This window comes from Erpetoichthys calabaricus, chromosome 4, assembly GCF_900747795.2.
Source record: "Erpetoichthys calabaricus chromosome 4, fErpCal1.3, whole genome shotgun sequence".
NCBI lineage: Eukaryota > Metazoa > Chordata > Cladistia > Polypteriformes > Polypteridae > Erpetoichthys > Erpetoichthys calabaricus.
The window spans coordinates 306,800,984-306,819,018 of NC_041397.2; the positions used below are offsets into that span (position 1 = coordinate 306,800,984).

The 18,035-nt window shown below is 39.1% G+C and overlaps 1 protein-coding gene across 1 annotated transcript; it reads right to left on the bottom strand.

The window, feature by feature from the left end:
• Positions 1-11,605: 11,605 nt before the first annotated feature.
• LOC127527361 (olfactory receptor 1468-like) lies at positions 11,606-12,586 on the bottom strand. The gene has a single exon (XM_051925925.1). The coding sequence runs from the start codon at positions 12,561-12,563 to the stop codon at positions 11,610-11,612; it is 954 nt and encodes a 317-aa protein (XP_051781885.1). The 5' UTR covers positions 12,564-12,586; the 3' UTR covers positions 11,606-11,609.
• Positions 12,587-18,035: the final 5,449 nt, after the last annotated feature.

Genomic DNA, 18,035 nt, shown 5'->3' on the forward strand with positions numbered 1-18,035 from the left:
AACATGAATGTGAATGTGGTAAATTATAAGGTGACAGGATTTTCAAAGTCCCAAACCGGGACACTTGTGTAGCATGTTTTCCCATGCATTAAGTCGATCCTCGTTTGTATAATGCCAGGTTTATCTCATCATCATCAGAGTGGGATCAGGGCACAGAAAAAAAAAATAAAACAGCAACACACTTTTACAAATGAACACACTGTTTCCACTTAGTGCTTGATGTGCAAACAAATACATGCCTCTGTTTTGTTTGCTTCTTGTTCCTCCTTACGGTCTGTTTAAATGTAACACAAGTGGAGTTCTCCCGTGTTCAGGAGTTTTGTGTGCATTGGAGTTTCTCGTGCGCTGCCCTAAATATATTGTCACGATGTTTGTTTTGGTGAAACAATGTTTGCAGCACTGAAAAACTTTATTCAATAAGCAGCCTCTTAAAACCGGGACATTATGATATTACTCAAGAGATATAACAGGACACATAGCTGAAATCAGGACTGTCTCTATCACTGGACATCTGGTCACCCTAGCAAATTATACTGACAGTGAAATAGTGAATATACAGTATTATGAACTGCAGATATTGCAGTTGTGAGGCTGGTTTAGTGTCAAGTTAATACTGAGTAAATATTTATTGAATTATGGCCTAGATGGTACCACAGGGTACTTCATTCATGTCTAGATGACCTTTTTGTTTTCCTTGCTTGCAATTTATGCATTAACAGTTAGGAACATTGTTTGAAATGGGTTGGTACTAACCAGTATGCAATACCAGCACCTGTTTCAATTTCAACATAGAGTACTGGACCCCCCATCCCACTTTCTCATGACAATCAAACAATGCTTCACTGTAGTGGCACCTATTTTTAGCAAACCGGTGTGCAACAGAACATTTTTGAGAATCTTCAAGGTGGAAATTGATTGACTTTAACCGTACCTGCATTCTGGTTTTACTGAGAACTGCCAGTGATTGGCTTCAACTTCAAGCAATAGTTAGGAATATCACTTAATTTACAACTAAAAACTAAAAGCACCAAGAGGAGTGAAATGCTGGTGCGCTGGTTCTCTTCCATTTGCATTCAGGCAGCTGGGAAGACTTCATAAACCAGAAACAATTTACTGATGCAGAGATTTCCTTGTGCAGCCAGCCCATTTTGCCAACAGAGGATTGCCTGGCAGCCCGTATGTGTGGAAAAAGCTTGTGACAGTAACTTCCTACCCATGTATGCAGTCTGCTAGTGTTTTATTAACTTGTATCGGGGATCTGTTTGTCTTCAGCAGCAGCTATCAGAGATGAAAAAGATGAAAATATGCAAAATATACAAGCTGGTGTGAGCTCTGTCAAGGTAAGATTGAAATGGTAAAGCAATTTGTTGTTGAAGTTGCACAGAATGGTTCTCTGTGTTAAGACAGATGAGTTTACAGATTACAATGTTTTTCAATGGTAGAATTTGACATTTGAAAACTTTGCACAGTGCAATCTGTTTGAGATATCTGAGCGGATTTTATTAAAGAATAAGTGTGCCAGGTTTCAACAAAATTGGTCCACTGGTGGCTGAGTTGTTTCATGCAGACAGATACAGTAGACATGGGGTATCACAATAGGTGGTTTGCGTGTTATATGCGAACACACCTAAAAATGTGTAAAAAGTGAAAGAGTCTAATACATTTTTGAAGTTACTTTATACAGTGGATTCCTACATGCATATTTATATCAAATACTGAATACCTATTATTCTAACATCTCAGATCATTCATTCAGAAACAAAATGTGAAACTTGGGTATCTCCCTGTGAGCCTAAGCTATGTGAACATACAGTCATATGGAAAAGTTTGGGAACCCCTCTTAATTCTTTGGATTTTTGTTTATCATTGGCTGAGCTTTCAAAGTAGCAAATTCCTTTTAATAAATGACATGCCTTATGGAGACAGTAGTATTTTAGCAGTGACATTAAGTTTATCGGATTAACAAAAAATATGCAATATGCATCATAACAAAATTAGATAGGTGCATAAATTTGGGCACCCCAACAGAGATATGACATCAATACTTAGTTGAACCTCCTTTTGTAAATATAACAGCCTCTAGACGCCTCCTATAGCCATTGATGAGTGTCTGGATTCTGGATGGAGGTATTTTTGACCATTCTTCCATACAAATCTTTCCAGTTCAGTTCAATGTGATGGCTGCCGAGCATGGACAGTCTGCCTCAAATCATCCCATATATTTTTGATGATATTCAAGTCAGGGGATTGTGATGGCCATTCCAGAACATTGTAGTTCTCCCTCTGCATGAATGCCTTTGTAGATTTCGAACTGTGTTTTGGGTCGTTGTCTTATTGGAATATCCAACCCCTGCGTAATTTCAACTTTGTGACTGATGCTTAACATTATCCTGAAGAATGTGTTGATATTGGGCTGGATTTATCCAAGCCTCAACTTTATTTAACAAGGGCCCCAAACCCTGAACTAGCCACACAGCCCCAAAGCGTGTTTTGTTCTGACCAAATAACTCCATTTTTGTCTCATCAGTCTAAAGCACTTTGTTCCAAAATGAACCTGGCTTGTCTAAATGAGTATTTGCATACAATAAGCAACTCTGTTTGTGGCGTGAGTGCAGAAAGGGCTTCTTTCTCATCACCCTGCCATACAGATGTTCTTTGTTCAAATTGCGCTGAATTGTAGAACGATGTACAGATACACCATCTGCAACAAGATGTTCTTGCAGGTCTTTGGAGGTGATCTGTGGGTTGTCTGTCACCATTCTCACAATCCTGCTCATATGCCGCTCCTGTATTTTTCTTGGCCTGCCAGACCTGCTGGGTTTAACAGCAACTGTGCCTGTGGCCTTCCATTTCCTGATTCCATTCCTTACAGTTGAAACTGACAGTTTAAACCTCTGAGATGGCTTTTTGTAGTTTTACCCTAAACCAGGAGACTCAACAATCTTTGTTTTCAGATCTTTGGAGAGTTGCTTTGAGGATCCCATGCTGTCACTCTTCAGAGGAGAGTTAAAGGGAAGCACAACTTGCAATTGACCACCTTAAATACCTTTTCTCATCATTGGACACACCTGTCTATGATGTTCAAGGCTTAATGAGCTAATCCAACCAATTTGGTGTGGCAAGTAATCAGAATTGAGCAGTGACAGGCATTCTAATCAGCAAAATGACAAGGGGACCCACATTTGTGCACAGCCAGTTTTTCACATTTGATTTAATTTCATACAACTAAATATTGCTTCACTAAAAATCTTTGTTCAGAAAACACCCCAGTACTCAGATGTTCCTAGGAAATGAAAGACATACCATGGTTATATTTTTTATTGAAAGTAGAGTAAATTATTATGCAGGCTGAGAGGGGTTCCCAAACTTTTTCATAATTTGGAAGAACATGTAGGAATAAACAATTACAGTGCTTAATGATACAATTCAATTTCCATGTGTAAAACTGGTAATCTTCTGTAGTTACTGTGAAGTCCCATACCCACCACGTACCTTACAATGGTCCAGCCATGGGGCATCGAGTAATTGTACCAAGGGCAAACCAGGATGTGTGAGAGAGATACAGACAAGATATCAGATAAATACACAGTTCTTTATTAAAAACAGGTGATAAAAATATATTTGCATCTGTAGTTAGCTACTGCACTCTGAGTCACACACTAAGAAATTCACGGATCTTTCTTATTTTATCAGATTATGCTGATCTGCTAGATAGATATTAGTATGTGATATAATAATCAGAAAATAATGAATTTAGAATATAAAAATCCAGACTTCGATACGATTTTTATGCAAAGAGTAAAGCTTGTGAGCAAATACTTACAGCCATGCATTTTTATAAACTGGAGGTGCAGGTCATTGATGCTGGGTAGTGTAATTCCTACCTTCTCCTGCATGTTTTTTTTGGTTAAATGTTAACTGAATTTGAAGACAGCAGCAGCGAAGGGTACTTGTACATACCCACATATCAATGTTCTTGTCTAAGCTAACATTACTGCTGTGAGGATTAAATGAATATACCAGCAACTACATATGATCTCTTTCACATTATGCCTACATGTTTCGCTTTAGTTTGTATTAATCAAAAAAACAACCACTTAGTAGATTTGTTTCCAGATTCCCACAGCTTTTTGTGTGAAAAATTGCTTCCAGGTTTACGGTGTCTTATATACAATTCACCTTAACTACTGTGGCCAAATAGCTCTACCTTGCCTAGTCTGTCCAGTTAACATTGTTCCAAAACTCCGGGGGCCTCTTTTACAAAACTTGTGTACACACAAAAAGAGGCTTGAAATGTGTGTACACAACTTCTGGCAAAATGTTGGGATTTCTGAAAGAAAACTTGTTCCAGGAACGGATGTATATTTACAGGAACTCTGACCCATGTGTATGCAAAATTTCAGAGAAGCTGGGAAATTATGACACCTTTGACCAAGTAGGCAAATGCAACCAAACCAGCTTAATGATGAATCGCATGCACAATAATTTATATCATCCATCCATCCATTTTCCAACCCGCTGAATCTGAACACAGGGTCACGGGGGTCTGCTGGAGCCAATCCCAGCCAACGCAGAGCACAAGGCAGGAACCAATCCTGGGCAGGGTGCCAACCCACCGCAGGACACACACAAACACACCCACACACCAAGCACACACTAGGGCCAATTTAGAATCGCCAATCCACCTAACCTGCATGTCTTTGGACTGTGGGAGGAAAACCCACGCAGACACGGGGAGAACATGCAAACTCCATGCAGGGAGGACCCGGGAAGTGAACCCGGATCCCCAGGTAATTTATATCAACAATCCATTATTATAATATGCCCTGACGTGACCAACAATTACAGCCCAAAAATGAGGAATATGATGAACAGACTGTTATTTTAGTTCACTATTCAATGCGTGAATACTGCATATTGTTTTTAAGTCAGTTTATATCGTCACTTTCCATTTATATCATCTACATGTCACTTCACAGGGAACTGACTGACAGGTCAATAATATCTCAGCCAAGCTGCATTCCATCATGCCGGCTGTGCTGGAAGCCATTAGCTGATTGATGAGGTGATACATCTTGTTTTTGTGTGGTGTTGGTGCACATACATAAAACATAACATATTTATGCCAACAAAAAGATAGATTTGCAGCAGTGTCAATTTTCCTAATGTAATCAGAACAGTTTACTGCACTCACATGCCAATAAGAGCACCTAGTGAGAATGTTAACTGTGTGTGGTTACATTTGATTAATGCACAAGTTATCTGTGATGCCAAGATGAGGCTGACAAACGTTATGTCTTGGTGGCCTGGGTCAACCCATGATTAGTTTATTTTGAGGCAAAGTAGATTTGACAGACATGATGATGCTGTACATGGTAGCTGGCTTCTTAGTAATGTAACTGGCTGTATCCTCAGTTTTATATGGCTTGTGTTATACCTTACAACAGCAATCACATGATTACATGTGCCAGGCGATAGAGGCTACTCACTCAGACACCTTTTCTGGACCCCCAGAATGCAGAGGAGTGGCGTTATAATGCCATGTATGATCTTGCACACTCAGTTGTGGAGCACAGCCAGATGTGTCAGGTGGAAGGCTGCTCTACCAGTCAATGAAGTTCTGCAGCATCATGATTACATATGTATAGGGTTGATTAGCATGTTCCATATATAAATGTTTCAGGGCAGCAGTTGAGGCAGATTCACACATATTTACAAGGTTATTGTGATTTATAAAAAGTAAATTGCATAGAAATGTGCATACAGAAGTTTTATTCATCTGATTGTTTTGGTGTACTCATTTACTGTTTATTTGTGTTTGCACATCACACAATTCACAACAAATTTTTACAAATGTGACTGTAATCTTTAATCTTGCTCTGATGGTCTTTCTGAACAGCAAATGGTTCCTGCTGGCCCATCTCCCCTGTAAATCTAGTTTGTAAAGCAACTTTCTAAATGGTACTCTCATAGACTTTGACATCATCAAGGCCAAACATTACCTGGAGGTCCTGTGATGAAGTTCTGGGGTTCTTGAATTCTGCTCTTGGACAGAACTTGCTGGGACAGTCTGGTCTGTGTTGTAACACTCACATCCCCAGGGATTATTGTAAGAAGACAGATGTAAACATGGACAGTAGTAAGTGCCAGGCAAAAATCAGAAAACTGGGAAATCAAAGAGATAGTCCAGGTAACCCAACAAAAGGGGCATACATGAAAACGAAATCTTCGACAAAGAAGGAATTTAAGAACAGCGAAATTAACCTAGCACTTGGCATACTTAGAAAGAATCTAATTACCACTAACTTTGAACCAAGGCCATATTTATGTCAGAAGGCTGATGAGGTCAGAAATGCACATATTGTAGCACACTGATCACACTGCATAAATAAATAAAACAAAAACTACTAAACATAAACACAAGATTCAAAAACAACAATTAGAACTTAAAACAAAAGACGGAAATGAGGCCAAAAATTTTTGTCTAACCCGTTTAATCCGGATCAGGGTTGCAGGAGGTGCTGGACCCTATCCCAGCTAGTATAGGGCACAAGGCAAGAACAAACCCTGGACAGTGCACTAGTCTATCACAGGGTGAACAAAGAAACACACACTAAGGCCAATTTAGTGTTGACATACACCTAACCTGCATGTTTATGGACAGCTGGAGGAAACTGGAACCCATGCAGCAGAAATACAGGATGTGAACCCTGGTCTCCTTATTGCAAGGCAGCAGCACTACTGCAGCGCCACTATGCTGCCTGGACAAACACAGACAAGTTGGCAGACTGTTTTGAAATCTTTTCCACTTGTAGACAATGTTTCCAGACAGTGGAACGGTTGATTTCGAACTGTTTAAAGATTCTTTTAAATACTTTCTCAAACTCATATACATCTGTGACCTTCTTTCTGAAGGTATCAGAATGTTCTTTCGATCTCAACATGGTGATAACACATACTTCAACAGCAAAGAGCAAACCAAAGTAAATGTCTGAGGTTTAAATAAGACAGGCTCAGATAAGATCCTTTTTAATGATGTAATTATTTGCACCTGATTCTAATTTGAGGTGTTTGAGGTAGTGATAAATGGAGGAGTGGACTTACAAATTCCACTTGTGAAATTTGCATTTATGTTTATTTAAATCATGCAATGGACTTCTTCTTCTTCATCATCTTCTTCTTCATCTTTTCCCACTTCTGTGTGGGGTCTATGTGCTTGATCAACATTTTCCAAACAGCTCGGTCTTGCACCTCTTTGCCAGTCAAGCCTTTATCCTTCAAATCTTTTACTTAATCCATCCACCTTTGCTTTGGCTTCTCTCACTTTCTCTTCCCCTGTCCTTCAATTACCATCATTCTTTTGCCTACATATTCATTGGCTCTCCTCACCAAATGTTCATACCTGTTTAGTCTACTTTCCTGTACTATCTTTCCCACTTTTGCTGCACCTCTGATTGTCTCTAATTTCTTATTCTGTCCTTTTTGGTAACTCCACATATCCAACTCAACATTCTGATGCAACCAACTCCTTCTCCTGTGCTTCCTTCATTGCCCTTGTCTCAGCTCCATGTGTCATTACTGTTCTTAAATTATTATTATAAATTATACATGGATTACAAAATGTAAATGTGGTATGATGTTATGTTATATCAACTTTATCTGTAGAATCTGAATTTGAAGTTCAAATCTTGATGTGCCCACATAAGTTTAACACTAGAATTACCAGAGCCTGCGAAAAAACTCGAGATCCGTAAATCCGTCCCACCTTAAATCGCTTCTTTAATCTGTTCGCAGCTCTCCGCCATCGTCGTTTGTCTTCTAAATGTGCAGATAAAGACAAGCCGCCAGCAGCTGGCTATTCCATCTCCCCACCGACTTAGAACATGTACAAACTTCTCCCAGCTCATGCCTTGATTGATTATCTGGGAGTGAAGTGGAGTTTTAGAGTGGAAATAATAAATCGTTATTTGGAACACACGCATTCATGTGTGTTCCGTTTCTACAGTAATCTGTGTAAACACATTTTTAAAACAGAAATGTTTTTCATATTGTAGTAGTAACTGACAAAATGTAGGCATAAACTATATAATGTATGAAGCCTGAAGTCCAAATATCAAAGAAACACTTTCACGAAAGGTACAAATATAACAGAACAAAATGCGGTTTTATTCAAAAATATAACTGCAGAAAAAAAAGCCACCTTAGCACGCGATATTGACACACATTTACAACGATTACCTCCGTGGTGCAATAGTATCAGCTGCTGACTGGGAATCAAAAGGTCACGAGTTTGATCCTGCACAACTCTGTTTTGAGAAGTGAACTGCTCTTATTCTTACTATTTTAGAATAAAAACATACATTTGATTTCAGTGTGTAACAGCCAGTATAATGTATGATACTTCTAAAGGTTAGCTTTATTTTTTTTTATTATTCAGTTTTATTATCATCTTAGCTGCGTTCACAAGCCCAAACACCAACCCCCAATTTCCGCATTTGACACTGCTGTTTTCACATAGACGCGCTATAACAGAGGTAAACTCAGATTGTGACGACCCTTCTACATCGGAGCAAGAATGCACATCACACTTTTGCCATCGCTGTACTTTGTATATGTATATGGGAAGCTCTGCGTTTTACTTGTGACTTTACGCTGTAAGAAGTAAGTAAATAAATAAAGGTAAATAGGTAAATAACATTCGAAAGCAATGCTCCAATGTAGAACGCAAAAAAATATATGTGTAATGCCACGAAAAGTGCCTGCTGACACTTTAGTACGCAAGCAATGTTACAAGAATGCAGTTAGACTTCTTTCTGGGGCACATACACCATCCAGATCTAAACACTAGCATGTAGAGTCGCTTGCGTTCTACATCGGAGCATTGCTTTCGAATGTTATTTACCTATTTACCTTTATTTATTTACTTACTTTTTACAGCGTAAAGTCACAAGTAAAATGCAGAGCTTCCCGTGTACATATACAAAGTACAGCGATGGCAAAAGTGCGATGTGCATTCTTACTCCAATGTAGAAGGGTCATCACCATCTGAGTTTACCTCTGTTATAGCGTGTCTATGTGAAAACAGCAGTGTCAAATGTGCGTGGCGGGGGAGTGTTTGGGCTTGTGAACGCGGCTGAGATAATAATAAAACTGAATAATAAAAAAAAAAAACAAAGCTAATCTTTAGAAGTATCATACATTACACAGGCTGTTACAGACTGCAATCAAATGTATGTTTTTATTCTAAAATAGTTAGAAAAAGAGCAGTTCACTTCTCAAAATGTAGTCGAACTCGTAACCTTTTGATTCCCAGTCAGCAGCTGATACTATTGCGCCGCGGGGGCAGTCATTGTAAATGCGTGTCAATGTCGCCTGCTAAGGCGGCTTTTTTCTGCAGTTACAGTGAATCTGGAAAGTATTCACAGCGCATCACTTTTTCCACATTTTGTTATGTTACAGCCTTATTCCAAAATGGATTAAATTCATTTTTTTCCTTAGAATTCTACACATAACACCCCATAATGACAACGTGAAAAAAGTTTGCTTGAGGTTTTTGCTAATTTATTAAAAATAAAAAAACTGAGAAATCCCATGTACGTAAGTATTCACAGCCTTTGCTCAATACTTTGTCGATGCACCTTTGGCAGCAATTCCAGCCTCAAGTCTTTTTGAATATGATGCCACAAGCTTGGCACACCTATCCTTGGCCAGTTTCGCCCATTCCTCTTTGCAGCACCTCTCAAGCTCCATCAGGTTGGATGGGAAGCATCGGTGCACAGCCATTTTAAGATCTCTCCAGAGATGTTCAATCAGATTCAAGTCTGGTCTCTGGCTGGGCCACTCAAGGACATTCACAGAATTGTCCTGAAGCCACTCCTTTGATATCTTGGCTGTGTGCTTAGGGTCGTTGTCCTGCTGAAAGATGAACCGTCGCCCCAGTCTGAGGTCAAGAGCGCTCTGGAGCAGGTTTTCATCCAGGATGTCTCTGTATATTGCTGCAGTCATCTTTCCCTTTATCCTGACTAGTCTCCCAGTCCCTGCCGCTGAAAAACATCCCCGCAGCATGATGCTGCTTCCACCATGCTTCACTGTAGGGATGGTATTGGCCTGATGATGAGCGGTGCCTGGTTTCCTCCAAACATGACACCTGGCATTCACACCAAAGAGTTCAATCTTTGTTTCATCAGGCCAGAGAATTTTCTTTCTCATGGTCTGAGAGTCCTTCAGGTGCCTTTTGGCAAACTCCAGGCGGGCTGCCATGTGCCTTTTACTAAGGAGTGGCTTCCTCCGGGCCACTATACCATACAGGCCTGATTGGTGGATTGCTGCAGAGATGGTTGTCCTTCTGGAAGGTTCTCCTATCTCCACAGAGGACATCTGGAGCTCTGACAGAGTGATCATCGGGTTCTTGGTCACCTCCCTGACTAAGGCCCTTCTCCCCCGATCGCTGAGTTTAGATGGGTGGCCAGTTCTAGGAAGAGTTTTGGTGGTTTCAAACTTCTTCCATTTACGGATGGTGGAGGCCACTGTGCTCATTGGGACCTTCAAAGCAGCAGAAATTTTTCTGTAACCTTCCCCAGATTTGTGCCTCGAGACAATCCTATCTCGGAGGTCTACAGACAATTCCTTTGACTTCATGCTTGGTTTGTGCTCTGACATGAACTGTCAACTGTGGGACCTTATATAGACAGGTGTGTGCCTTTCCAAATCATGTCCAATCAACTGAATTTACCACAGGTGGACTCCAATTAAGCTGCAGAAACATCTCAAGGATGATCAGGGGAAACAGGATGCACCTGAGCTCAATTTTGAGCTTCGTGGCAAAGGCTGTGAATACTTATGTACATGGGATTTCTAAGTTTTTTTTATTTTTAATGAATTTGCAAAAACCTCAAGTAAACTTTTTTTACGTTGTCATTATTGGGTGTTGGGTGTAGAATTCTGAGGAAAAAAAATGAATTTAATCCATTTTGGAATAAGACTGTAACATAACAAAATGTGGAAAAAGTGATTTGCTGTGAATACTTTCCGGATGCACTGTACATTTTTGAATAAAAGCGCACTTGTTCTGTTATATTTGTACCTTTTGTGAAAGTGTTTCTTTGATATTTGGGCTTCAGGCTTCATACATTATATAGTTTATGTCTACATTTTGCCATTTACTACTACAATATGAAAAACATTTCTGTTTTAAAAATATGTTTACACAGATTACTGTAGAAACGGAACACACATGACAAATAACAATCTATTATTTCCACTCTAAAACTCCACTTCACTCTCAGATAATCAATCAAGGCATGAGCTGGGAGAAGTTCGTACACGTTCTAAATCAGTGGGGGGATGGAATAGCCGGCTGCTGGCAGCTTGTCTTTATCAGCACAAAAGAAGACAAAAGACACTGGCGGAGAGCTGCGAACAGATTTAAGAAGCGATTTAAGGTTTGACGGATCTACAAGTTTTTTCGTAGGCTGTGGTAATTCTAGTGTTAAAGAGAGAAAAAATTTCATGGGGTGTACTGTACTGGAGATGATGTATAATTGAATAGAGAAATCGTTGAGCACATAAATTAATACAAAATCAGTCATAAAGTCTGCATAAATATATATTTAATGATCGGTGTTTGCTGGCGTTATCCTTTTCAGGGTAAGAAGTTTCACAATATTGTTTTTAATCTTCTTGTTTCTGAAGCTGTAGATCACAGGATTCAACATAGGAGGGACAACATTACCCACAATGACCATCGTATTGTAGGCTTCTGTGGACAGCTGTACTCCAGTTCCTGGTAATATATAGGATGCCAAAAGAGGGAAATAAAAAAGACCAACCACTAGTAAGTGGGTGAGGCAGGTGCTGAAGACTTTCTTCTTTCCTTCAACAGAGGAAATTTTTAGGGCTGCCAAAGAAATCCGTGCATAGGAAAAAAGAATGAGAAGTAAAGGAAACACACCACAAAATGTAACAATGCCAGACAGAATAATTAAATACTTGGGATTTTCAGTACAGGCAACATGGACCATTGTAGCATAATCACAGAAACAATAAGGCAGGACATTACTATGACAGAAGGGAAGCTCATTTGCCAGAAATATAAAAGGTGACTTGGCGAAGGCTCCTACTATGTTTGATATTAAGAGAGCTGCAAGTACGTTTCTTTTTGTTATGATCGACGGATATCTCAGTGGGTGAACAACAGCTACATAACGATCAAAAGCCATTTGGGCTAACAAAAGGGATTCAAAGGCTTCCAAGTACAAAACAACATACATTTGGAGCAGGCAGGATCCATATGGCACAGCAGAGGAATCATGCATAAGAACGTTGAGCATTTTTGGGATCAGATTGGTACTGTTTGCCAAGTCAATCACTGCTAGGGTGGCGATGTAAATGTACATTGGTGTGTGGAGTTGATGGTTAAAGATTATGACCATAGTTACTAGGAGGTTTCCAAACAACGATACAAAGTAGATAAAGAAAAGCAGGCAAACTGTCAGGTTTCTCTTGTCTGATTCGACCACACAGTGCAGCAGGAACTCTGATAGAGGAATAGTGCTGTTATCCATTTTTGTTATTTCTTCTTTTAAGCTATAAGAAAAGAAAGATTTACAAAATAAGGGAAAATATGAGGCTGGCATTATTTTCTGTATTTTAAGGAGAACGATAAATCATGCTCATACTTCAGGGTATATTAAGCGAGGTGCACATTGCATGTGTTAGTATGTGCTGTCCTTCTCAGTGATCTTATTAGGATGCACTGGGACACAAGACCAGTGATGTATCCTGTCCTTGGGTCATTGGGTGTTTTGGATATCACAACAATAGAACATTTTGCCCAGGTGACCTGGCCAGAGGTGATCAGTCCCTGACTGCCATCCCAGTAGGTGTGGCCCAGAGATCACCTCTTTTTATCCAGAGCCATCTGAAAGCTCCATTTGTGGTTACCGTGATGCATCCAATGGCTTGTCCTTTTGGCCAGCAAAGCCCCTGCAACAAGCTTGTCATCTTTGTCCTCAGCCTTTCCTCAGAAGGTCCAGGTAACATTGGTTCACATTACCATGGATAATTGGGGATTCTGCTACAAATGCACCTTGGGTCATTGATTGACCTAGTGTAACAAGTATTTTTGTGAATATGTCCATTGAAGGACTTCTATTTGAGGTTATTTCTTATTTGCAGCCTGGAATAAGACAGTTTTAGAAAATTAAAGGGTTCATTTATGGGGAGTTAGGGGTAAATGCTTTGGAAATGGAAAAGTTTTATTAGTGCATATGGAAGCATAAATTAAGAAATCCACGGTTAAGAGAGTTGTCCCTCTCTTTGGGGTTGTTAGTTGTCATTGGATTCATTGGATTGAAACTGAATGCCACAGAAATGAGGGCTGTTGAGGTAGATGTATGGAATAATAAAGCTTGATAGGAATGAAAGAATCAGCGGTACAGTTAAACTTGGGATATTTACGAAGGAAAGAAAGTGAAAGTGATACAACGGGCATGTTATGAAAAGAGGAGTAAACAATATGATGAGAAGAATCATAGATATTGAGTGAGGAGACAAGGATGGCCACAGAAAAAGTGGATGGACAGTTTGAAAGGTGATCCAAGGGAGAAATTGGAATTAGTAAAGAGAAGTGTACAACAGACAAGAGTGGAGGAGGCTGGTCCAATATAGCGACTCAGGTGACAGTGGGAAAAGCTTTAGAAAAAGAAGTCATCATTGGAATCAAGCATTAACACAATGACATGTGTTCCTTGATGTTTTTCATATTTAATAAAAATGGGTAATTGAATAATGCAAAAACGAAAAACATAATTTAGACTAAGGATAAGGCTGTCAAAAATAATAACTAAATGTATGCAATGAATTTTCTAAGGTATAACAAAGTACCAATGGTTTCCTACTGAGGCCTGCAGCTGTGTTGAGGTTGAGTGTTGATGTCAAAGTACATGAGACCATTAGTTAGAGGCTGTTCAAATTAGAGCTTCACGGGAGGTGTGCCAGAAGGAAATAAAAAGAAAATCAGGACAGGACTAAAATTTGCCCATGAACACCTAGATAAAGACCAGGGGCCTCATGTATAAACGGTGCGTACAGACAGAAATGTTGCGTACGAATGTTTCCACGCTCAAATCGCAATGTATAAAACCTAAACTTGGCGTAAAGCCACGCACATTTCCACGGTAGCTCATACCTTGGCGTACACAATTTCTCCTCTCGGTTTTGCAGACTGGCGGCACCCAGCGTCAAAGCAGTGCTACTGTTCCTGTGTGGTCTTTCTTAGATCCACATTCCTGACGCGGCTTTATAAATCCACTGAAATAAACTGCATATTGTTTATTAGTGTAATGCATCTGATTGTAATTAACCTGCAGCAATATAATGGTCCAGGGAATAGCCATAGTATTACAAATACCGTAACTGCTTTAGCGTTGTTACTCTCACTGCACTTCTTCTTTTTTCAGCTGCTCCCGTTAAGGGTTGCCACAGCAGATCATCTTTTTCCATATTACTCTCACTGCACCACTCGAAGTATTTATATCACTGTATCTGAGTGGGGAATCACAGCAGTAGGTGATCGGAAAGAGAAATATCGGTACACAGCATGAAGCAGACGCTGACTCAGCCATGGCAAAACGCTTTAGAGACTTCCCAGTACGGACTTCGCGGTTTAGAAAAAGTTTCATCCCAAGAACTCTAAACGCACTCAATCAGTCCATCAAGTGCTCCTTGTAGAACTGTTTACTTATAAGTACAATCACCTCACTGTAAACTTGCACTACAGTTATAATATTGCACAACCTGCGCCACTTTATAAAGCGCGTATTTACATACGTATGATGACAATATCATTTTTAAGATGAAATGCAGCAAAACATGTTGATTATATTATACAGCTAAAACTTTAACTTCATTTAAATAATCTGTATTGTTAATAATTAAACATGTGAGGACACGGTGCCGCAGCGCTAGCTAGTTCACGGATAGCTCCTGCCTTGCGCTGTATTATTGCTGGTGCTGACGCGACACTGGAAGGATAGACCGATAGAATAATTAAACATGTACTACGAAGATATTTCAATGTTCTTTAAAAGTTCTGAAAATCGGCGTTCTAAGCTTACAGATGGCTTCACGTCTATTACAGAGCTGATTGTGTGGCGATGGGGTATTTGGAGAGAGAAAAGTAAGGACAGGAATTGGGGGTAAGTACGTTTGAAAGAGACAGTACTTCTGTGATAAATTATTTCATTGAAGGTCGCACATGGCGCAGCAAGCCTCTTGCATGAGATATGAACAATCACTGCGCCACCGTGTTCCCATGTTTAATAACATGCTTTCATTCCTATCATCATGAAAAAGATATCACGTATACATCTCAGTATTTTAATTATTCCGAGAGCTGTAATATCACGAATGCAATGGATTCTGTGTCCTGTCGGAGAAAGAGAAAGAATGGAAGCACGTAGTGATTTACACACATAGAGCACATAGAAGATCAAATACAGAACAAAGCATTTAACGTGCTACTTGAGAAACTAGTAAAATAAATGATTTTAAGATGAAGTTTATGATGTTCTACTTTAATGGCAAAATAAACTACGTGATTAAAGTGGAAATTTCGAGATTAAAGTTGACATTTCGTGCTTTTTTCCCACTGTGTGCCTATTTTTTTCTCTGTACCCTAATAAGCTTTCATATGACACTCAGATGGTGGGCTACGACTTGCCTTTTCACGGCGACTTTGATATGTGATTTCTTTTTTATTTCGGGCACTGTGCGACTTTGTGAATTTGAGCTTTCGAGTTTCTCCGACACTATGTGACTCGATCAACTTCCTTTTGTTGATTATACCACTGTTTAAACCAACAAATAGTACGTTTTTCCTTTGCCTCCACTTGGTATTCGCTGAAATTCTTATATTTTCCCCCGTGCTTTCCCCATTGTCTTTTCACAGAAGGCTATTTATATTGATTTGCATATTCAAAGAGGCGTAATTCTGGGAGGAGTTGGGGTGGGACAGAAGGCGCGTGCACGTGCGTTACTTTTCACGCCGATCAGGATTTATGTAGTAGAAGAATGTGAAAGTTTGCGTGCGCACAGATTCCTGCATCTGGATTTTTCTGTGCGTACGCACAATCCCGCTTTTGTGCTTACGCCATGTTATAGTGTGAGTTCTACGCACGGCGTTATACATGAGGCCCCAGGACTTTTGGTACAATGTGTTCTGGGAAGACAAGTAAAGATCGTTATATGGGCACAGTGTTTGACAGAAAACAAAGATGGCATTTGACATGAAAAACCTGATACCAGCTGTAAAGAATAGTGGTGGAAATGTTCTGGGCCTGGGCAGCTCACCATCATAGAATTCACTATGAATTCTTTCAGAGGGTACTTGTGGATAAATGAGACCTCAAAACATTCCAGTAAATCCACCAAGGATTAAATGAAAAGAAAGAAATGGAGTCAAAAACCTCATCTGGACCCCATTAAGATGCTGTAGGAGGATTGTGTGCTTTCTCCCTGTCGATATTAGAGACTGCTAGACCGTTAAAGGAAACGGCAACTTGCTATTAGCACTAGAATCCCTGAAGCGTTATTTGATATTTGGACTTCAGTCTTCACATATTAATTTTTACTGTAACATGTAAAAAGTTTCTGTTTTAGTTATGTGTTCAACATTTCTTGCCTCACATTTTCTGTCATCCTACATTTATCCTGAGCATTGTAGACATGGAACACACATGAAATGTATGTATTCCGAATAACAATATATTATTTACTCTATGCAACTCCAGGCACCTCACTCTCAGATAAACAGACTTGAGCTGAAGAAATTCAGCTGCGTCAGTGGGCAATGGGATAGCAGGCTCCCTGATGCCGGTGCAGATTGACACATTTACAAAACAAAGACGCTGATGGAGACGTGCAAAGGAATTTAAGGTGGCCCGGCATTACGACTTTTTTTGTAAGCTTCAGGGATTCTAGTGTTAGAGACAGGGGTGTACTTACATTTTCCAGAGATAGAAATCACATATCTCTTAATTTTTCTGTTGATAAATAACGGAAAAGTCACATTTTCTTTGTTTCTTTCAATTACATCATCTTTATCTAAAGATACTTGTTAAATGAAGATCAAATCTTGGTTGTATTCATATATGTTAAAAATTTTTTAAAAACTGTTCTTTCTTTTTCACGCATTGTGACTGTGTTCTGTGTACAGTATATGTCATTGTATATTACTGGGTTAGGCTCTGTTAGAGAAAAATTTTGTTCCTCGGTTCACTTCAGCACTTGTTCACAAAAAAATAAGACTCCAGCAATATATAAGCATAAGAAATGTATTTAACAAGGACGCTTTTGGAGCACATAATACAAGAAGTCCCTCTTCCAATGTGATTACAGTTGTGCAGACAATCCTTTTTTAAAAAAGCTCTTATAGTTTATGAATATACAAGAGAATCTTTAGCATGTAGTTGATATTATACTAATCTAATATAAATAGGTCCATATATGGGATCTTAGGTCATTCTAAAGGTTACATCAAGAGATACATGATGCCTTCCTTTCAAGATCAGGTTCTGCATGCCAGAAGGATCTCATTCTACTTATAGCAGTTTAACAAAATGCAATATAACTGAAAAGTTTAGTAGGCTAAATCGTGTTACAAAAAGGTTTTCTTTTACATCTCTGTTTTTTATGTGACCCTGCTGAGGATAAAGTGGGTTTAGAAGTTGGATGGATGATATATACTGCATATTAATTTAGAGAAACATAGTTTACAATATTAGTTTCTCCATTTATTTGAATTTTACTTTATTTTATATAACCTACAGATTGAAACAATTTTATTCAATGTGAAGATGCAATTTAAATAAATATGACACATTATTTGACAGTGGGTGCTACTTGTTTTTTCTGATAGTTCATTGCAAAGTCTTTGATACCTTTTCTCTTTGTTTACTCTGCAAAATCCACTCAATTTAAACATAGTAATTTTACTTTTACACCGATCATACAGAAACAAACACAACTAGTATATG

What these genes read in the sequence shown, in the direction of transcription:
- LOC127527361 (XM_051925925.1), bottom strand. Translation starts at nt 12,563, where the DNA reads ATGGATAACAGCACTATTCCTCTATCAGAGTTCCTGCTGCACTGTGTG.